Source organism: Nothobranchius furzeri, chromosome 14 (genome assembly GCF_043380555.1).
Source record: "Nothobranchius furzeri strain GRZ-AD chromosome 14, NfurGRZ-RIMD1, whole genome shotgun sequence".
Classification (NCBI taxonomy): domain Eukaryota; kingdom Metazoa; phylum Chordata; class Actinopteri; order Cyprinodontiformes; family Nothobranchiidae; genus Nothobranchius; species Nothobranchius furzeri.
In genome coordinates, this window is record NC_091754.1 from 63,263,752 (window position 1) to 63,287,407 (window position 23,656).

Sequence of the window (23,656 nt, forward strand, 5' to 3'; positions counted from 1 at the left end):
TGACACTGATGTTGATATGAAATCTATGAACTTGAGCCAATACTCCTAATTTATCCTGTGGTGTGCCAGAACAGCATCAAGGCTGCAGGAGACGCAGGACTCTTATGTATCCTTTCTGAATAAAGTCTATCCTCCCTGGCTCATATAATAATTTTATTATTATTATTAAAGTCTATCCTCCCTGGCTCATATAATAATAATTATTATTATTGTTGCTGCCCCTTGGCATGAGAGGGTGCTCGCTGCAGAACTACAAAGGTGGAGCTGCACCAGTCAGCCCCGCCCATTCACGCAAACTCAGCCTAGCCCACTGACTTCTTGTGTTTTTGTTTTTCAACTTTATCGCAAACTAACCTGACCCACATGAATTACAGCTGTTACTAGTTAACAATTGTTAATGCTATGTTCTATGCTCCAATTAAACAAGAAAAATATAACTTGCTACATGACAAAGCCTGAATATGTCCCAAAATGAAAACGTTTCTTTTAGCGAATATTTCTGTGAAGGTTCTCAGTCATCCAGGTCATTGTAGTCTAAGGAGCTTTGAAAGAAAAGCATCTGGACTTCTTTGAATTGCTTGAAGACGTTTCACCTTTCATCCGAGAGGCTTCTTCAGTTCTAAGGTCAAATGGTGGAGAGTCCCAGATTCAAACCCAGTGGGAGTTTCCCCCCCGAAGAGGGAACAAAAGACCCCTTGATGATCTTCTACATAAACACATGAGCCAAGGTGTGAGGGTGGGTGTGGGTCCTATTCAGCCAGAGTTTCGGGTGAGCTCATTGTGAAGCCTGGCCCCACCCTATCATGTGAATTTCTGAGGTCAGATAGCCCAGGATATACGTGGGCGTTGAGGCATCTGGGAAGGGATCTCAAAACTGGATTATAGATGGCAGACAGTTGGTGTCGTAAACCACCGCCTCTGTTCAAAGATGGTTGCTCACAGTGGACATAAATGGCTTCCTTTACTCCTCTTTCAAACATTCTGTCTTCTCTGTCCAAAATGTGGACGTTGGCATCCTCGGAAGAGTGACCTTTGTCCTTTAGATGCAAATGAACTGCTGAGTCCTGTCCCGTGGAGGTGGCTCTTCTATGTTGTGCCATGCGCTTGTGAAGTGGCTGTTTGGTTTCTCTGATGTAGAGGTCTGGGCATTCCTCTCTATACTGTACAGCATACACCACATTATTCAGTTTGTGTTTAGGAGTTTTGTCTTTCGGGTGAACCATTTTCTGTCTGAGTGTGTTGCTGGGTCTGAAGTACACTGGTATGTTGTGATTGGAGAAAACCCTCCTGAGTTTCTCTGATACACCAGCTACATAGGGGATGCACAACAGCAATAAAGGCTATTGAATGGCTTCTGGTAGTCCAATGGTACGATCGACTGATTTAAGTTTTGCTTTCCCCTCTGCTGATGCTGGTTCGACTCTCGGTGGGGTCGGCAGCAATCTATGTAGCCAACTGAAACATTTACAGTAATTTGCTTATATTTTAGTTGTAATGTTTATTTTCAGCAAAATATTTGTGTCTCTAAAAGTTCTTTGAATTTGGTCATTCCTAAACAGCATTTTAGTTGAAACGCTGCTCACAAGTAGTCATTATATTGTAAACGGTATATCAATAAACTGTTGTAAACATAGTACTGGCAAGTGTAGCTAGAAAAGAAGAAAAAGGGTTTTAAACTACCTGATACTTCCGCTAATGGGAGGCGAACCTGCGCAAAACTGCATGCCAATCTGACTCCATAACCACTTCACCACTATACCTAATAAAAAGCAGGTGGCGTTACATGTAATTGTCCCATCCAGTGTGTCTTTGTAGATGGGATGTATGGTTTTTCCGCCGGTGTCTCAGTAGAAGTCATTTCAGAAATAATTTGTCAGAAAATTCACAGAATATCCAGATTTGAGGACCAAGACCTGACCTGCTTCGGGGAAGGAGACCAATTTTTTTTTAATCTTTTATTTCATTCACAATGTATAAAATAAACACAAACAAATACAACATACATTAACATATTGGAAAAAAACATTTGAATGAAAAGGAGCAGATAGAAGAAAAAATCTTATGATTTCTGCCCTTTTTTACGAAATAAAATTATCCGCCAAACAAACACAGTATAACCTCAGTCACTTTCTAATATTTTCATGTCTAATCTTTGACATTATAATTCTCCTTTTCATAATTACTAAATACATTAGATTTTATACATTTTTTAAATATAGCAAGTGTAGTTGATTCTTTAAATTCCTTGTTAATGGCGTTCCACAATCTTACACCATTTACAGAAATGTTACATTCCCTAACTTTGGCTCTAAATCTACGTTTCTCAAAGACATCAGTTCCTTTTAACATGTACCCACTTACTCTCTTATGAAACATTTTCTGAATATTAGTTGGTAGATTACTCGTATTCGCTCTGTACATTATTTGCAATATTTTCCACTCTACCAAGTCAGGAAATTTCAGTATTTTGTATCTAATGAATAATTGATTAGTGTGATCTCTATAGTTACTGTTATTAATGATTCTCAATGCTCTTTTTTGCAAAATGAACAATGGTTGTGTAAAAGTTTTGCAAGTGGCTCCCCAAATTTTTAAACAATAAAATAAATATGGTTCAATCAGTGAGTGATACAATGTTAACAACCCCGACAAATTTAGTAGAAACTTTGCAGAGGTCACCACTGGCCACTAGTGTGTGCTGCAATCAAGCCTCGAGGGAAAAAGGTGTATTCACGGACGTGCCTGAAGTCACGTACATGTGACGACCCCTCACTGTACATACTGCTGCTTCTCATTTGGATTACTGCTGCTCAACCATCACACTGCTGTCTATCCATGCTGCTGTTCGACTTGTATCTGTAAGTCTTCACCTGCTTGTTAAGCTAATGTAATGGTTACATTGTCAGTATGCACACTAAGCCGCGCTGCATTTATTTACCCATTTTATCGCATTGCTTAGCTTTGGTCTTCAGCCCATGCTGCTGCCGTTAGCTTCCGCTCACTGAGCTTTGTATGTCGCCGCAGGGCTCCTTCATCCTTGTCAATAAAACCATTTGACATCGAGGAGTGTATTTCTTCATGAAGGAGCCATGGTGGTCGTCAGATGCTCCGTTCCAGCCTGCACGTTCGCCACCGAAGACGTGTCTGAGGCTCTCGCCGTGGCGCTGCTGGCAAACCATGGCCTGGCCCATCAGAGCCGGACCGAACCCGCTGCGCCCGTTCGGGCCCCGGGCCTGCCTGGCCCTGTGCTGGATCGACCGAGAGTGGATGTCGGCATGTCCATCGAGGAATGGAACGTCTCTACACGCCGCTGGGACCTCTTCCGCGCTGGCTCGGGCATAGGTTATGCCCAGGCCCCCTTCCAGCTGTTTCAGTGTGCCGGCCTGGAACTTGGGGACAGTTTGCTAAAGGCTAACCCGGATGCTGCAACTGGACCAAATGAGACTCTGCTGGCTGCCATGCGCTCTCTGGTGGTGATACCGGTTGCCACATGCGTTCTGAGGACTAAACTGCTTCAACTACGCCAGGATCGTGACGAGCCCTTTCGTGCATTTGCCGCCAGGGTGCGTGGCAAGGCAGAAACCTGCGCCTACAACACTGTGTGCGGATGCGGGCAGTCAGTTGACTATTCTGATCATATTATTCGTGATGTACTGATTAATGGGATTAATACTCTGATATACGAAGGGACATGTTGGGGACTCATGATGTTCTGTGTAAGTCTTTTAATAATATTATAGCACTGGTGGAGAACAGAGAAATGGCTCGCAACGCCCTCCCCTCCTCCAGCCTGTCAGCTATGTCCTCGTTCAGGCGCAGACAAGAGATGCCACCATCAGGGTCTGCTTCCTCTCCAGCCCCACCAGACAGGTCTGTTAGGGCTATATGCCCTGATTGTAAAGTGTCTTTCTGTGTTTTTTCTGAGGGATCTCGGGGTTGGAACACCAAGCCTCATCGGATGTGTGCCGACTGCTTCCGGGCCCGGAAGAGACGGGCACGGCACCAGCCACACATGGACGGACAACAGGCTGCTGTAGGCCATGACGTGATATCGCAGGTCTCATCCGTCACGTCGGGCGTCTGCTCTAATGGACGCCGCAGAGACAGGCACAGACCCCGCACCTTGGGGACGCATAGCTGCAGTGATGGGCCCACGCCGATCAGGCTCAGCCATCACATCTTCTCCAAGGGCAAATGGCGGTGCGCAAAGTTCAGGGACCACCCCCGAGTGCCCATCTCCATCCAGATTGATGATAAGGTGAGGTTCACTAGTAAAGCCGGTGCCAGATGCCCGGCTGCAGAGGCTACCGTGTCCGCCATTGAGGACACGGGGGCTCAGTCGGACTTGTGGTCCCTGGAGGAGTTTCTGGCGTGCGGTTTCGCGCGCAGCGACCTCCACCCGGTGGTCCTAAACCTCTCAGCGGCGAACAGCTCCCCCATTGACATCGAGGGCACCTTCTTTGCCAAACTATCAACTACTGCTCCTGGTGGTGAGGTGGTGTCCTGCCGCGCAATGATATATGTTAGCAGGTCAGTTCACGCGATGTACCTCTCGTAGGACTCTCTGCTCAGCCTCGGTCTTCTGCCTAGTGGGTTCCCATCCTGCACGGGTGAGGGCAACTCGGCAGTGGGCCGTGACCTTGAAGCCGCCAGCCATTGCGGGGGGCTCACCAAAGTCTCATGCCTGGGAGAAGTCTGCGACGGAGGCATGGCTTCCCATTATGTGGCTTGTTGCTCATGTCCTCAACACAGCGCCCCGCCTCCGCGCCCCGCGGAGCTGCCGTTCCCATGCTTCCCAGAGAATAATCACCGTATGAAGGCATGGCTGCTTGACAGGTACGCATCTTCAACATTCAACACTTGCCCCCATTGGCCACTACCATGCATGGAAGGTCCACCCATAGAAATACACGTTGACCCGGCGGCAACGCCAAAGACGTGCCACACCGCGGCGGCCTTGCCTTTTCATTGGCAACAGAGGGTGCATGACGACCTACTTCGGGACGAGTCCCTGGGCATCATCGAACGTGTCCCGTATGGCGAACCAGTGACCTGGTGCCACCGGATGGTGGTCACCCGGAAGCACGACGGAACCCCCCGCAGGACCGTCGATATCTCACCTCTTAACAAATTCTGCAAACGTGAGACTTTCGCAACCGAGTCCCCATTCCACCTGGCGCGCCAGATCCTGAAAGGGACCTGGAAGACTGTCACCGATGCCTGGAATGGGTATCACAGCGTGCCCCTGCGCGAGTCAGACGTCATCTCACTACCTTCATCACTCCCTTCGGCCGCTGGCGTTACACCAGAGCCCCACAGGGCTTTCTGTCGTCTGGCGATGGCAACAATCGCCGATTTGATGCGGTCCTCTCCGACTTTGAACGGAAGGAAAGGTGAGTGGATGATACCATCCACTATGACACCGACCTTAACACTCATAGGTGGAGAACAATCGACTTCCTGGTGCACGTTGGCCGATCCGGCATCGTGTTGAACCATCAAAGTTTCAATTTGCTGAGAGGGACGTTGATTTTGCTGGTTTCAGGGTCTCTGATGCTACAATCGAGCCTCTCCTGAAGTACCTGACAGCCATCAGGTACTTCCCTACGCCTGCCTCGACCACGGACATCAGGAGCTGGTTTGGTCTGGTCAATCAGGTGACCAACTACGCGCAGCTGCGTGACATAATGGCACCATTTAAGTCCTCTCTGAGTCCTCAATGCAGATTTGTGTGGTCACCCGAGTTAGAGGCAGCATTTCAGGCATCCAAGTTGGCCAATGTGGACTCTATCCGGGGAGGCGTAGAGATCTACGACATGGAGAGGCGCACTTGTCTCTGCCCAGACTGGTCCAGGCGCGGCATTGGATACTTCCTCCTCCAGCAGCACTGCACCTGCAGCTCCGGTGTCCCTGGCTGCTGTCCGGATGGATGGAAGATTACTCTGGCCAGCTCATGCTTTCTCTCCTCCGTTGAGCAGCAATATGCCGCTATTGAGGGGGAGGCCTTGGCTGTAGCATGGGGTCTGGAGCAGACCAGATACTTCACGCAGGGGTGCGATAACCTGGTCGTGGTCACCGACCATAAGCCCCTGGTGAAGATCCTTGGGGACCGGACATTGGATGAGATAACTAACTCTCGCCTGTTCAGGCTCAAACAGCGCACACTCCCATGGCGCTTTGACATTATACACTTACCTGGCAAGAGCAACTGTGCTGCCGACGCAGCCTCCAGGTATCCCTCGCCTTCCGGCTCTGATGAGGGCCGCTGCATGGGTGCATGGAATGTGACCGATAGCGAGGAGTCGGTGCATATGGCGTCCATTTGCAGCGACGCACTGGAGTCTGCTGCCATTGCATGGCCACTCATTGCACAGGAGACGGCCACGGACGCATGCCTCTCCCACCTCCTGCACCTCATTGAAGACGGGGGCAGCATTGACCCAAAGGACCTGGCGCTGGCCGATCAGTCTAAGGTCTGTGAGTCAGTGTATGCGCAAGATGGGGTCCTGCTGTACTGTGACCGCGTCGTTGTCCCCACGTACCTTCGTCGTGCGGTACTTCTGCACCTCCACGCTGTCCATCAGGGCAAGTCGGCAATGGAACGTCGGGCCTGCTCCATCGTATACTGGCCTGGGATGTCTAACGACATCCAGTTGACCAGGGAGCGATGTGCAGACTGTAACTGCAATGCCCCCTCGCAGGCGGCCACACTGCCCATGCCGGCATCACTGCCATCCATGCCATTTGAGGAGGTGTTCGCAGACTTCTTCGACTACAGGGGTCACCACTACCTGGTCGTTGGCGATTGCCTCTCTGGCTGGGTGGAAGTCATGAGCTCTCCCGCGGGCACCAATCTCGGGGGCTCCATTGGGCTTATCCGTCACTTAAGGGCTTTCTTCACCACGTTTGGTGTGCCGAGGAGTTGTCAAGCGACGGAGGTCCGGAGTTCTCGGCAGGGCGCACAGCGGACTTCCTCCGCTTAAGGCAGGTCAAGCACCGAGTGTCCTCAGTTGGGTTCCCCCAGTCTAATGGAAGGGCGGAGGTGGCTGTCAAGACGGCGAAGCGCCTACTAGTCTCAAACACCGGCCCGACCGGGAGCCTTGACCATGACCGCTTTCTGCGTGCAATGTTGCAACTGCGTAATACACCTGACCCCGACTGTGGCCTGTCGCCCGTGCAAATAACCTTTGGTCGCCCCCTTAGGGACTCGCTGTCATTTGTTTATAGGCTGGAGAAGTTCTCCAACCCTCACATCCGTCCGCTCTGGCGTCAGGCATGGGCGGCAAAAGAGGAGGCCCTCCGAACTCGAATGGCCCGTACCACTGAGTCTCTGAGGGAACACGTACGACCGCTCCGCCCTTTCGTAGTCGGGGAGGCGGTGTTCCTCCAGAACCTAGCAGGCCATAGGCCGCGGGCATGGGACAGATCTGGGGTGGTAGTAGAGTCAGTAGGACATGACCAGTACCGTGTCAGGGTCGATGGGTCTGGCCGCCTCACCCTGCGCAACCGGCGCTTTCTCCTCGCCTTCACCCTGGCGACCCCTCGCACTCACCTGGAGAGCACTGCACCGCTACCTGAGTCCAACGACGAGACACACGACTTAGGTCCCACCAGCCCGGGGTCAGCGGGACCCCTGCCAGATCAGTCACACACACCACCTGAGCCCCAAGGCACAAACCCCGCCACTGCCCAGCCGGTACCGAATCCTCCAGACGAAACCAACGGGGACGCTGCCCCAGCGGCGCTGACCCCGGAACAGTGCCCATCACCCCCCTCCTCCCAGCCAGCGGGCTCCGGTAGGGTAAGGCGGCCGCCCAACCGGTATATACTTGAAACCGGCCAGTGGGTTAGGTCATGAGTCCACTGCGCCGGTGTGTCACACGGCTTCCTGGACTGGGGGGATGCAGAGGTCACCACTGGCCACTAGGGTGTGCTGCAATCAAGCCTCGAGGGAAAAAGGTGTATTCATGGACGTGCCTGAAGTCACATACATGTGACGACCCCTCACTGTACATACTGCTGCTTCTCATTTGGATTACTGCTGCTCAACCATCACACTGCTGTCTATCCATGCTACTGCTGTCTATCCATGCTACTGTTCGACTTGTATCTGTAAGTCTTCACCTGCTTGTTAAGCTAATGTAATGGTTACATTGTCAGTATGCACGCTAAGTCGCGCTGCATTTATTTACCCATTTTATCGCATTGCTTAGCTTTGGTCTTCAGCCCATGCTGCTGCTTCACGCTGCCGTTAGCTTCCGCTCACTGAGCTTTGTATGTTGCCGCAGGGCTCCTTCATCCTTGTCAATAAAACCATTTGACATTGAGGAGTGTACTTCTTCAAACCTTACTCTATATAATACACCTATCCAGTTCCAATCCAGTTTTATTTATAAAGCACTTTAAAAGACCCAGCACAGGAACAAAGTGCTGTACAGAAAATACATTAAAACAATTGACTAAACAGAAAACAGAAAAGATAAATAAATAAATAAAACACATGATACATAAAATTAAAATAGCCCTATATTAAAAATAAAAACTTGATAAAACCGCATTGAATCACCTAAAACAGCTAAAATAAAATAAAAAAATAGAACCCAACATCTCACAAGGTATCAAAAGCCAGGGTAAAGAGGTGGGTTTTCAGGAGTGCCTTAAAAACAGAGAAGGAACTGGCCTGTCTTATCTCTAAAGGAAGTTCGTTCCACAGTTTTGGAGCTGCAACAGCAAAAGCGCAATCTCCTCTAAGTTTACGCTCAGTCCTGGGCAGCTGATGAGCAGACCTGAGAGAGCGGGAGGGAGTGTAAGGCTGTATCAGATCAGAGAGATAAGAGGGGGCGAGGCCATGAAGACCTTTAAAAGCAAACAAAAGAATTTCAAAATGAATCCTGAAAGAAATGGGCAGCCAGTGAAGTGAAGCTAAAACAGGGGAAATGTGCTCAAACTTTCGAGTGCCAGTTAAAAGACGAGCTGCGGCATTTTGCACCCTCTGTAGGTGACTAATACATGATGCACTGACCCCAATGTAGAGTGCGTTACAGTAATCCAGCCGAGTGGTTACAAAGGCGTGGATCACTGTCTCAAAGTGCTGCCATGAAAGAATTGGCTTTATTTTTGCCAGCTGCCTGAGGTGAAAGAAGCTAGATTGTGCTACCGCCTTAATCTGATGTTCATACATCAGATCACAGTCCACTTTGGCCCCCAGGTTGGTGACAGTTGGCTTAACAAACTGGGCCAAGGAATCTACAAACACATTGGGGGTCTCAATAGGACTACCAAAAATCATCACCTCAGTCTTTTTATTGTTGAATTTTAAAAAGTTCACAGACATCCAAGCCTTAATGTCATCAAGACACTGAAGTAATGGCTGTATGAGGTTTCTGTCTTTTTTCTTTAGAGGGACATAGATCTGACAGTCGTCAGCATACAAGTGGAAAGCAATGCCGTGCTTTCTCAATATAGAACTGAGAGGAAGAAGATACAAAGAGAAGAGGAGGGGGCCTAGAACTGAGCCCTGCGGGACACCACACAAGTGAGGAGCGGAGGACGACACATAGTCACCGAGACTGACACAAATGTTCGCCCCGCCAAATAGGACCTGAACCACTCCAGAGCTGTGCCGCTAATGCCCACCCAGTGCTCTAAACGAGAGAATAAAATGGCATGATCCACAGTATCAAAAGCAGCTGTCAAATCTAAAAGCACAAGAACAACACAGTCCCCAGCATCCATTGCTAAAAAGATGTCATTAAAAACTTTTAAAAGGGCTGATTCAGTGCTGTGAAAGGGTTTAAAACCAGATTGGAAAACCTCTATTACATTTTGCTTTTCCAGAAAGGCCAATATTTGGCTATAAACTACCTTTTCAAGAATTTTAGAAAGAAAGGGTAATTTGGAGATAGGCCTGTAATTCGCAAGAACCTTTGGATCAAGAGCAGGTTTTTTTTTATCAGGGGTTTGACTACTGCATGTTTAAAATCTTTAGGGACAACGCCTGACATCAGACTATGGTTTACCAGCTCAAGAACCAAAGGACCAACTGTAGGTAACACCTCTTTTAAAAGTCGAGGAGGAACAGCATCATTTGGAGACCCTGCAGGCTTAAGATGACCAACAGTCTCCTGTAGACATGACAGAGTCACAGGCTCAAACCTGCCAAAGACAGCAGAGCAGGAAACAACGACTGAGGGGTCATGAGCACAAGGACAGATTTGAGCCCTTGTGGAGGAGACCTTCTCAATAAAGAAGAGTAACAAATTTTCACAGGCTTCTAATGAGGGCTCGATACAGTCCGCATATGGTGCACTAAGAACAGAGTTAATAGTTTTGAATAAAACACGCGGGTTGTGGCATTTAGACAAAATAATGTCCGATAAGTGTTTTCTTTTGGCCTCTTTCACAGTTATTTGATATTGATGCCAACAGTCCTTCAGCATCTGAAATGACACCTGTAGTTTGTCCTTTTTCCATTTGCGCTCAGCTCGACGGCAGTCGCGTCTGACAGCTCGGGTCATTTCGTTCAGCCAAGGCTCAGATTTGGTTTTAGGCCGCCTGGTTTTTAATGGAGCCACAGTGTCCAAAGCAGTCCGACAGGTGGAATCAAACCAAGAGCTCAGTTCCTCAGTCTGGCTGCATAAAAAATCCGGGATCTGACAAATCTGGTCAAAGACTGTTAAAAAGTGTTCAGCAGTGGAGTTAAAAACACGTCTGCGCTGAGCAACAGCGCGAGGTTTAACTGAGGCACATACAAGAGGAACTTCAAACATCACAGGACTGTGGCCAGAAAACACAGCATCACAAATCTCTGTTAAAACTAGGGAAGCCATGAGATAAAACAAGATCGAGTGTGTGTCCTCGTTCATGTGTGGGACCTGCCACACATTGCACCAGATTAAATGAATCAATAAGGTTTAAAAAGCCCCTCGCCATGGGCAAATCAGGACAACACACGTGAATAAAAAAATCCCCAACAATAAGAATACGATCATATTTTGGCATGAATTCAGCCAAAAAGTCAGCAAAATCATCCACAAAGTCCTTATTGTATTTTGGAGGCAGATAAACCACAACACTGTGTGAGTGCAGCCCAGCTCAAACACAGACAGTTCAAAGCTGGTAAACGACGGGGTTGGTAGCTGTTTACATCTAAAATGACTTTTAAAGATAGTGGCTATTCCTCCTCCTCGGCCCAACATACGCAGGGAATTAAAATAGCAGCAATCGCCAGGTAGAAGATCTGAGAAGATGCCGCACTCACCGGCGCTCAGCCACGTCTCGCAGACACAGAGAAAATCCAGTCCTCGGGATGTAAGAAAATCCTTAAAAATAAATGTTTTATTCGCTAGAGACCTAGCATTTACCAGGCCAAACCTGGCGGTAAGCAGCGGGTCCCCGTCGCTAGCCATCCTAGAAGCCCGACACAGAGGCTGCAGGTTTTGCGGATTCACACCATGCCGGCGGGGACAAGGAGAGCAGGGTTTTCGGGACTGGGGCGTCCCATCCAGGCCGAAGACAGGTACCAGCCAGGCACAGACAGGATCCAACGATCGCCGAGAGAAGCAGAGGTTTGGCACCGCTCCTTGTTTTCTAAATAAGGGCTTGTGAGAATACTCTAAAGAAGCTTTCAGCTTCACCAGGAAGCCGGCTCGGTGACCCCGGCGACAGCACTTATGCCGGAGTGGTGGAACTGGAACACGGCACAGGTGAGCCGGGATCTCCGATATTAGCGGGGGCAGAGTTTTATGTCCAGCTTGGTTCCATTTTGCCCAGCCTTTGGCAGAAGGTCGGAGATCCAGTAGGGTTAGGCGATCATATACCAAGAGCGAGTTGGCATTTCCTACAATAGTCAATAAAATCAAAACAAACAGACATAACACTGGTAGTGACAGACGGCAAGCCACGCACACTGGCGCCATCTTTCACGCCAACCTATGGCTTTGGCGATTTTCCCCTTTATATAACCTACATGTGATTTCCACGTGAGACTCTCATCGAACATGACTCCAAGAAATTTGGTTTCTTTTACTCTTTGAATTTCCATTCCATCTATCATTAAAGATACATCACAGCTTATTCTGTTATTAAACAGTATAAAGTTTGTTTTGTTCAGGTTCAGTGACAGTCTATTTATATCAAACCATTTTTTTTTACTTTAATCAATTCACTGTTTATCACTTGAGTTACTTCATGTGCATTTAATCTTGAATAAAACAATGTAGTATCATCTGCAAATAAAACTGTGCCAAGTAAATTAGATACATTTACCAGGTCATTAATAAACAATATGAACAGTTTAGGTCCGAGGACTGACCCTTGTGGCACACCATAATAAATATCTTTTAATTCAGATTTAGCATTATTTATTTGAACAAACTGTTTTCTATTGCGTAAATAACTATTAACCCATTGATGCGCCACCCCTCTTATTCCATACCGGTGTAATTTAAGAAGTAACCTTGAATGATCAATGACATCAAATGCCTTTTTTAAGTCAATAAAAACACTAATGAAATAGTTTTTATGGTAAATTGCTGATGAAATTTTATCTACTAAATCCATAACTGCCATTGCTGTTGAATGTTTGGTCCTAAAGCCATACTGTTCATTATTTAAAATTGAATTTTTGTCAATGAATTTGTCCAACCTTAATGCAAACACTTTTTCTAATATTTTGGAAAACTGTGGAAGCAGTGACACTGGCCTGTAATTAGTGAAACTCTGTTCATCACCGCTCAGAATGGAACCACCTTGGCAATTTTCATTAAATCAGGCAAGACTCCTGTAGATAGTGACAGATTACAGATGTAAGTGAATGGTTCAATAACAGATTCAATTATAGCTTTTACAGTCACCATGTCCAGATCATCACAATCAGTTGATCTTTTGCTTCCCCAGTTTTTTACAATGTTTCTTATTTCTTGTTGATCTACTTTGTCAAGGAGAATACTTTTGACATTTCTAGGTATTGTATTCATTGTATCGTGAATTATTGGTTTGCTTTCCACCAGACTCCTTCCTACATTTATAAAAAAATAATTGAATTCATTAGAAATTTCTTTAACTACATAAATGTCTTTATTGTCCTTTACAAAGTAGTTTGGGAGTCTTGCATTTGTATTATGTCTGTTAATCACATTATTTATTATTCCCCATGTAGTCTTGATGGTGTCTTTGTTCTTATTCAATAGCTCACCATAGTACTCTTTCTTCTGTTTCCTAATTATTGTTACTAATTTATTTTTATATTTTTTATATCTATCTTCGGCTTCCTTTGTAACTTTAAGAATCTCATATACAGACTTTTTTTTTGGCACATGCATTTTTAATTCCATTAGTCATCCATGTTTGGTTGTCCCTTTTACCTGTTATTTTAATTAATTTACAATTACTGTTAAACGATTTCAGCAGTATTTTCATGAAGTATGTATATGCATTGTTCACATCACTGACATAGACTTCCGCCCAGTTCTGCATTTTAAGATCTTTATTTAGATCCTCCGGGGCTTTAACTGATTTATTTCTTTTATAATTAATAAAATTATGTTTTATGATATTTTTATTGTGATATTTAGACACTACAAAAATAGGTAAATGATCACTAATATCTGTCATCAATATCCCAGCTTTAACAACGTCCTCCTTTCTATTAGTGAATATATTATCAATTATTGTTGCACTTTGGGTTGTTTGGTAGGTTTGTTTATCAAAGGAACCAAACCTAAACTATATATATATTGAAGCTGAGATGGGAGGAAAATGTATGAATGAGGCCAAAAATGGCTTTGACGTGTTTCTTATGAGGAAATGCTAATATAACATGGTAAAAAGTTAGATTTTTAATTATATGGAACCTTTACAAAAACTGTTCAATTAACTTCTCAACTCCGTCCTCAATCTTGCATTTTAGATGATATTAGCTATAACACCTTCTTTGGTTCCAGAATGCTATCAAGTCTGACAACTGGAAGGAATTGGACTGACTCTGATGGAATGGGCGGGGCTGACTCTGGAATGGGCGGGGCTGACTCTGGTGCAGCTCCACCTTCTGGTGCAACTCCGCCTTTGTGGTTCTGCAGCGAGCACCACTTGCTTGGCATCCAAGAGAAATAAGGAGGAGAGCTTCGACGGGTGTAACTTTTTATTTGCGTCAGGCTGTAGATGCACACATCTCATTCCCAGAATCGCACCGAGCACCTGGTGCCGGTCACTGTGCAAACACCGTGAAAACTGAAAATACATAATTTACAAACAAATTAAAGACAATCGCTGACAATCAGGAGCAACAAACAGAAACAAAGAACAAATACCTTGCTCCTCTTGCCATGGGGTGCAATCAAAGAAATGTCACGTAGAGGCTTGGCACAGCAAGACCATAGACTAAATGTACAAGCATTTGTTAGGGTGACACGTTCTTATTTAATCAATTTTAGTCAAAATACCCACACTTACGTGGAAGTTTGGTCTGCTGCAACACGCCAAGCCAGGTGGAATGCCAACGCCACATCCACATCCGGGTTAACGCCCACTTATATGCAATTGAATGAGTGACGTTGACAATCCACCTGCTTGCAGTCATTTACACTCCCACCAAATCATGATTTATGCAAAAAATACTTCACATGATTTTAAAGTAGACAAATGGCAGTTAACAGTACTGTATTTTACTTCCTAATTAAAAACAAAGAGCAAAAACTTAACTCTCAACTAACACAACCAGTTTTTGTACAGGAAGTTCAAGAACGGACACACGGTTCTGTCTATCATTCAGACCTCTGTTTCCCATCTGAACCTTAACTCTTCGGACTATTCCGTCTTTTCCCTCTGCAGTGCCAATCACACAACCCAGTTGCCACTGACATCTTGGAAGTACATCATCTTTAACAAGGACTATGTCATCCACCTTTACATTGCGGCGCAGTTTGTGCCATTTTTGTCTGAGAGAGGTTACTGAGATATTCTCTTTTCCATCTGCTCCAGAATTGTTCTACAAGAAACTGTACTCCACGCCACCTTTGAAGTGCATACACGTCTTCTTTGACAAAAGTTCCAGGTGGTGGTAAAGCGATTTTAGACTTCATAAGGAAAAGACGATAAGGAGTGAGTGGTTCAGGTACGTTAGGTTCGTTAATGTTGTAAACAGTTAAGGGACGACTATTAACAATAGCCATAGCCTCATAAAACAAAGTCCTGCAATGTTGTGTCTTCTTTCTGATCAGATGTTGAATAGATGGTAAAAGGTCAGGCTGTACCTAAACTGATCATTGCTGGGCGCTACACCTGCTCCAATACTCCTGCTAACTCTTGTAACTCCTGCTTTTATAGCGAGTCTCAATTTGAACAGAAAATGTTGCACTTCTACATAATAAAAAGAAAGAGCAAAGCCCTGTAGGAAGCAGCCATTTGTGATTTGCATAGTAAGTCATCAGCATTTTTTTAATCTTAAATTTTTTTTTTGTATTTTTAGCTGCCATCTCTTGCTTCTTTCATTATTTTCTTTTATTTTTTTTCTTAAAATGTCTGTTTGAAAAAACTCACCTTTCCATTTATTTATTTATTTTTTTCAGTTGTGATTTTTACTCATCTTAGCAGATGACCTGCTGGGCCGGTAGATTCTCAGCGGGGCCGGTAACTTTTCTGACCCATCGGCCCAGCTGGCCAGTTGGTTGTGCAGTTCATTCCCACGCCTGAATAGGCACCTCTGTTCCCAAAATGCCCCACACTCAGGACCCAATCTCCACGGCCCCGCCCAGATCCCCACACGGGGTCGCCCCCACCCAGACTCACTCAGGAGCAATGCAGCAACCCACGGCCACCGCCAAGATGCCACAAGGGGCCCCACTCACAACCGCTAGTAGTCCACCCCCTGAGGCAACCCAAGCACCTCCAGAGCAGGGCAGCAGCCCCCCTGCCCCAGACCCACTCCAAACTCAAACCCTCCACCCTATCACACACGTCATCCCGCAGGACAATATCAATGACCCCCCATCACTGTTATGTGATCAAAAGAGCCCAGAGAGATTGATTTGAGGTGGAAGCAGAGGCTATATCAAGTATAATGTGATCCAACAAAATATTTCTATACTGGTTAATGCAAAGAGTATCTTTATTTTTCCAGTTCATGAGGATAGTTTTATTAGCGATGGATATGGCAGTCAGAACCACGTGAACCAAAGATGTTTCAATTCAATTCAACTTTATTTGCAGAGCACCTTCCACAGCTTTATCAGAAGCCCAAGGTGCTGAACAGCATCACCATAAAAACATTCCCAGTACCTGGGCATAAAAGCAAGATAAAAACATTAAATCATAAAATATCAAGCAAACAATATTACAAATACAGAGAGATAACGGAATAAGACAAATCAATTAAAAACAATTGGTGGACAAAACAAGATCAAGCATCCTGATCAAAAAGAAGAAGAATTAAAACCATAATGTCAGGGCAATTCAAAGAACCCTAGCGCTGAAAAGCAATCAAATAAAAATGAGTCTTCAGACGAGACTTAAAGACTGGAAGGGACGGTGCCTGCCTAATGCTCAATGGCAATTCATTCCACAGAGTTGGAGCCATAACAGAAAATGCACGATAACCCCTCAATCGACATCTCGACCGGGGGACCACCAGAAGTTTCTGCTCGGCTAGCGAAGAGACCGAGATGGAGCAATCGGGACGTCATCCAGGTTTCCCAGCAAACAAAGAGAGGGGGAAGTTGGGATATGACATTTCAGACACTTTGACAGGTCTTCACATACTCTACCTCGAAATTCCTGGACAGGTGGACAGGACCACAGTGCGTGGATGTAATTGTCAGGAATGTTGTGTGTGCAGTGTGTACAGGTGTCAGACGACACAAACCCCATCCTGAACATCCGATGACCTGTATAGTGTACTCTGCAGCATTTTGAATTGAATTAATTGTAAATTGGGGTGTCTGATCATTTTAAAAGTTTTTAAACAAGTTTGGGACCAGAAGTTCTGGTCAAAGCTGACTGATAGATCCACCTCCCATGTTTCAATAGGGATTGCTATTCTATCATCTATTTTGGACAGTGTCTTATAAACTTTGGACTGTAGTTTGGGGTGTTTGAGATTACAGAAGTCTAGTACCCTTGGTGGTGTTTGTAATTCTACTTTATTACACTTAAATTTTTGTTTAACTATTGATTTAATTTGGTGATATTCTAAAAAGCTATTCTTATCTATTCCAAATTGGGAGACTATTCTATTAAATGGGATGAAGCCCAATCCTTTATATATGTGTTCCAGGTATAGGATTCCTTTACTTTTCCAGTGTGTCTGGACACACAACCATTTCTAGGGTTTACAAAGAACGGTGTGAAAAGCGAAAGCCATCCAGTATGCGGCAGTCCTGTGGGCGAATATGCCTTGTTGATGCTAGAGGTCAGAGGAGAATGAGCAGTTTCAAGCTGAATGTTTACATTCTAACCCTCCCACTGTCCTAATGTGTGACCCTGCGAGGAAAGGTGACCATTGAGCAGGGTTGATGGTTTACCCCTTAAGGTCCACGTGGCAGGGGTGAGGTGGTGCTCACTCCTCACCCCTGCCACAAGGACCTCAAGGGACAGTGGGAGGGTTACATAAGATGCACAAAAATGCTAAAATAATGACCTCACTTGTCTACAGCATTTTTACTCACGTACTTATACTGTTTATCAGTAAAAGTGCACTTTAAATTTATTTGTAATGTCCTTTGTGAACTCTCATGTGACTGTTTAAGTTTTTCTTATAGCTATATCTTTGTCCACATAACTCACAGGCAAAGAGTTTCTGTCCTGTGTGGACTCTCATGTGAGTGTTCAAATTTGTCCTTCGATTAAAGCTTTTTCCACAAAGTTCACACACAAACGGTTTCTGTTCTGTGTGGACACTCATGTGTATGTTTAATGTTGTCTTAAAACTAAATCTTTGTCCACATAGCTCACACACAAAAGGTTTCTGTCCTGTGTGGGCTCTCATGTGACTGTTTAAAGTTGTCTTTTGAGTAAAGCTTTTTCCACAGAGTTCACACGCAAAAGGTTTCTGTCCTGTGTGGACTCTCATGTGATCGTTTAATGTGGATTTAAGACTAAATCTTTGTTCACAGAGCTCACAGGCAAAAGGTTTCTGTCCTGTGTGGACTCTCATGTGAGTGTTCAAATTTGTCTTTAGAGTAAAGCTTTTTCCACAGAGTTCACACACAAACGGTTTCTGTCCTGTGTGGACTCTCATGTGAGTGTTTAATGTTGACTTTTGACTAAATCTTTGTTCACAGAGCTCACAGGCAAAGGGTTTCTCTCTTGTGTGGACTCTCATGTGTATGTTTAATGTTTGCTTAAAACTAAATCTTTGTCCACATAGCTCACACACAAAGGGTTTCTGTCCTGTGTGGACTCTCATGTGAGTATTCAAATTTCCCTTTAGAGTAAAGCATTTTCCACAGAGTTCACACGCAAACGGTTTCTGTCCTGTGTGGACTCTCATGTGAGTGTTCAATGTTGATTTTTGGCTAAATCTTTGTTCACAGAGCTCACACGCAAACGGTTTCTGTCCTGTGTGGACTCTCATGTGACGGTTTAATGTGAATTTACGTCTAAATCTTTGTTCACAGAGCTCACAGGCAAACGGTTTCTCTCTTGTGTGGACTCTCATGTGTCTGTTTAAACTTTTATTATGATTGTGACAAATGTCACAACTAAATGTTTTTGGGTTATTCTGGACTTTCCTGCAAAAGTCTACATGTTGCTTTACTCTAACATTTTTCTTATTAACCACACATCCTGAAGATCTTATTGCTGAATGGCTCGTCACTCTTTCATGTCTCTGGAGAGACCACTTGTGGAGAAACTCTTTACCACACTCGAGGCAGCAAAAGGATTTGTTGACAGTCTTAATATCTGACTCAGAAGACCTGCTCTCATTGCAGTCAGTGTCTCCATCTCCAGTTTCAGAACTAGAGTCTAATAGCTCAACATTTAGATTCACATCATCTCCACTAACTTCAGTCTCTGAAGAATCAGATATCTGTTCATCGGGGTTCAGAACTGGGTTCCTGCTAGATTCTGCTTCTCTGCCAGTTTCTGCTGTTGTCTGGTCAGCTGAGCTGTTGGTTGGAACATCTCTGTCCTCTATTTGCTGCTGATAAAGAAGATGTAAGACCAGAGGTTTGTCTTCATCATCCTCACTTTTTATAGAACCTGATATGAATGGAAACCTGGCAGAATTAGTCTCCTTCTTCAAAAGGAGCTGCTCTCCTTCCAGACTGGTCCAGAGTTCCTCCTGTTCCTCCTTTATGTGGAACTGTTCTGGGTGCTGCTGGTCCACACCAGCACTCTGATCTTCAGGAGCTTCTTCTTTAACCATCTGGAGAACATCTATGGGAAACAGGAACACATTATGTGAATTAACCACTGTAACTTTATTTTCACACATATATTAACAAGCAGTTGAATTACTGGTTTAAGTTGGTGAGATCAGAACTAACTCGGAGAACATGAATTAACTTTTGCATTGAGTGACTTTTTTTATCTGAGGTGAATATATAAATATTTTTTAAAAAGTAGAATTACTAGAATTGATCAAAAAATTATCTCTGCCTGACCCCAACAATTCTTCCAATCTGAATCTGGCGCCCTGGTAGCCTTAAAGTGCGAGAAGTTAAATCTCTCACGAAGGAATGCAGACAGATGCTGTGAAAACCTGACCATGGATTGGTGGACTTATCCTGGCGAGGACATCAACTGAAGGAGTCAATGTACTCTTCACTCCCCCTCGATCCCCCCCCCCCCCCCACACACACACACACACACCTGTGATCCAACAGTGAACGAGTGCCTCTGAAGATGATTGCTCTCTCTGGGGGAGAACAGGGTCCCAGCCCCCCTGCCATCCCATAGGGCTTTGGAACCAACATCATTGCGCAATGCATTGTGGTTTTGCTGCGCCATCTTTATTGCCCACAAACCAAAACAAAACGAGAGAAGTGGTAGTGAAGAAGGTAACTAATCACGCTTAAAATCAGCTCCAAAGAGAAAGGAATATATCGAGGCAAATTGCGTCCGGATGCCAAAAAAAGACACTTACAGAAGATCGAGTGTCTTGGAAATGTGGACCCGTATGAGCTACGACAATGGCGAAGAGACCCAGACGATCTACCCCCTTTCTCCTTCCCAGATATATTTTCGTATGTGGTCTGTGGAATCGGTGCGTGCACCGCAAAACTGTTTCGGAATTACAAGTCTTTGGAGGCGCACATTCAGTTCACCAATGGCTGGGTGCACGATTTGGATATTCCTCGTCATTGCGAATATGTGATCATTCATGCAAAGGTAAGTCACTTTTACAACTTTCAGTACAACTTCATTAGTAACAATCAATCAAAATTCTGATAACTTTGCAAATCCAACTCACTCTGAAACAAGTTGCAACTTTGTAGCTGATTTGTGTTCTGTGATAATAAAAATATAAATCTGAATTTAGTTTCATGCACTTATTGATGGATTTCAGAAACCCCTAACCACATTATATATTCATAACTCACTTAAAGCTGAAATTTGAATAGAACTTAGGGCTGGGCGATATATCGATATTCTTTAAATATCGGTATAATTTTTAAACAAGATATAAGATGACTTTATATCTTTATATCGATATAACTGGCCAAACTGCTATGCTAGCGATTAGCCGCTATGCTAGCGACATGTTGCTCCGTCTCTAAGCGGCTATTACGTGTATTCTCACAAGTTTGCTCAGTCTGAGAGCCTCTGGGTAAATGTGCTGCTCTAAACTTTGCATTTGGCCTCCTGGTTTTTAATTATTTGGGGACGTTCAATGCCAACGGAGTTCTGTTTTCCATCCCGCTTGTGCGGAGAGACGAGCCAAACCCCTCCCTCCCCTGTGTAATGAGGAAACGGCTACGGAAAGCCGGAGTGGCCAAATGACCTGAAACATATTGTAAGGGTTTGAATAGTAAACTATAGGATTACCGTTTTATTTTGAAGGCGAACTCAACGGGTGAGAAATGTTGTTCTATTTCGTCTAGTCTTAGCCCTTAAGCGAGCTGCTATTGGAAGGGTGATCTCAGCATCAGCCAATCATGAAGAGCTTAAATGTACGCCCACCACGTGGGCACCCCTTGTGGGTTATATAAGTGGAGCGACTCCGTTTTCTCTTCACGCCAAGCTTAAGAGCTTCCTTTAAGAGCAATTATACAAGAAAAATCTACTCACCAACCATGTCCAGCGACGCCAGGACCTGCCCGGCCTGCCAGACGGGCTTCATCTCCAGCGGCGACCTGCACGCCAAGTGTGAGGTCTGTCTCGGGGCTCACCACGCTGGCCTGGCCTTGACCCCCAGGCCTCGTGCCTGTTTTGTACCGCTCTGCCTGTGGCTGAAAAGGTCCGCCGGGTCGAGTACTTCACCCCCTCCACCGACGAGGAAATTCCGGTGGCTGGCACGTACTCGCTGGACAAGGCGTTACGGTTCTTCAACGTCGGCCAGGAGCCGGCTGGCTCCTACCGATTGGACGGTGTCGTCGACAGCGAGGAGTATGACGAAGCTGGCTGCCATAGCCCTTCTTCCCTCCTGTACAACACGGAGGTCGACCACGAGGCTGGCTGCCATAGCCCTTTATCCCTCCTCTGCAACACGGAGGTCGAGAAGCCTCGTGAGGAGTACGACGAGGCTGGCTGCCGCAGCCATTATTCCCTCCTGTACAACAAGGAGGTTGACGAGCCTCGTGAGGAGCACGACGAGGCTGGCTGCCATAGCCCTTTTTCCCTCCTGTACAACACGGAGGTCGACGAGCCTCGTGAGGAGCACGACGAGGCTGGCTGCCATAGCCCTTTTTCCCTCCTGTACAACACGGAGGTCGACGAGCCTCGTGAGGAGCACGACGAGGCTGGCTGCCATAGCCCTTTTTCCCTCCTGTACAACACGGAGGTCGACGAGCCTTGTGAGGAGCACGACGAGGCTGGCTGCCGCAGCCATTATTCCCTCCTGTACAACACGGAGGTCGACGAGCCTCGCTCAGCGGGTCCTTCTGCTCCAGTGGTTTCTCGCTCCTCCCTGCCAGCAGTTAGAGCGCTGCTCCAGGAGCTGCCCGCCATCATCTCCGCGACTGCGACCCGCAAGCAGCAAGCCGTTCCAGAACCGGCTCCCCTGAGGCAGATGAATTGGCGGGAATTTTCGGGGCAACACAGACGCGCTGTCCAGACCCCGTCTGGCCACGCTTCCCAGCTGCCATGAGCTGCTGGTCCGCCGCTTCCGAGCCTGCCAGGCTCGAGGCGCCAATTTTCACATATGCACCCATTACCAAGGTCGAGGGCTTCTCCGACCAGGGCTGGCCATCTGTTCCTCCACTGGAGCCGGACTTGACCTCGCTGTGTGGCGTCAAGAACCACCTCACTGGACCGCGAGCAGTTCCCGCTAAGCATGACCAGCTGCTGAGGCGGCTCGCCGATCGCGCACACCAGTGCGCCTTCCAGACCGGCGCTGCAGGAAATACCATCGCCTTCTCGCCTTTGGCGTTTCCAAAATGGTGGAGGAGCTTGACTCTCCTGTCGAGTCAAAAACCATCATTACTAAAACTGCTGATGCCATCCTCAATCTGTGCGCTGCTGTACTCACCGGTTCTGCTCGCATTGCTGCCTAGCAGACCCTTATCCAGCGGCCTTGTGGCTCACGGCCCTGCCCTCCATTCCTGAACACCTGCACAGAGAGATGCTGGAAGGCCACATCACCTCTGACGTTCTGTTTGGTCCCCATCTTACGAGCGTCATCTAGAGGGCTCAGCGGCTGAACTTTCAGCCACGGTGCGAGACCTGGTCCACTCTCGGTCAGCCTCGCACTCCGGCCGTTCCCCCAGAGGATGGGACAAACAGCGCGGAAACTCCATGCGCCCAGCTGCACGGCCCGCCCCGCGGAGCCGGCCTCCCGCTGAGGCGGGACCAGGGAGTTGGCGGCCAACGGTTCCGAACGAGCCAGCAGACACAGCCTTGGCAGACACAGGAAACTCGCCGAAAACAACCACAAAAACGACTCGTTGGGGGGAATGTGTGTGCTTATGGCTGCAATGTTAACTCTGTGAATTATTTTGGTTTTGAAATAAAACTCAAAAAACGTCACATTGAGAGCAGAATCCTACAGTCCTCTGCAGAACCTTCTGCCGAATCCTCACACATGATGTTCCCCGCACCAAGCACTGCAGCACATCTGCATGTTCACACAGTCGGACTCGGTCATGTTACACGGTTAGCTGTAAAAGGGTGCGCTCCATTTGCGCACCGCCTACGGCCAGGCCCGACTCATCCCGCTTCCCCCCACAACGTTGGGTGGGACGGGATGTCATGGCACTGTCGCGACCACGCGCAAAGCGCGCACATTGCGCGGCTCCATCCGCTGGCACTTTGACGTCCCCGTGCACGGGCCCGGTTCCCACTCGTCCTTCATGGACTCCACGCTCTGCGGTGCGGATCAGCCTCTTCCAGCTGTTTCACACTCGCCCTTTCGAGCACAGCCCTCCATGGGTCGCTCCCAGTTCTCTGGCACGAGCGACGGCGGTAAGGGCACGAAACCAATCCTCAGACGTTGCTCACGTGACCTCGAGCACACGTCCGCTGTCGGAACGCGCGCACGAATGCCTCCCTTTCGGCTACT

The 23,656-nt window shown here is 46.7% G+C and overlaps 1 protein-coding gene across 2 annotated transcripts in view; it reads right to left on the reverse strand.

The window, feature by feature from the left end:
* Positions 1-16,178: 16,178 nt before the first annotated feature.
* LOC129165069 (gastrula zinc finger protein XlCGF57.1-like) overlaps positions 16,179-23,656 on the reverse strand; it is a 29,713-nt gene continuing 22,235 nt past the window's right edge. The window contains exons 1-2 of one of the 2 annotated variants that reach the window (XM_070544314.1): positions 21,229-21,475; positions 16,179-19,374 (exon numbers count right to left, since the gene is read on the reverse strand). In XM_070544314.1, the coding sequence (XP_070400415.1) occupies positions 17,699-19,374; positions 21,229-21,280 (1,728 nt within the window). In that variant the 5' untranslated portion in view covers positions 21,281-21,475 and the 3' untranslated portion in view covers positions 16,179-17,698. Of the gene's footprint in view, positions 19,375-21,228; positions 21,476-23,656 lie in introns of those variants that run through there. The other variant, XM_054747308.2, reaches the window with a different exon arrangement.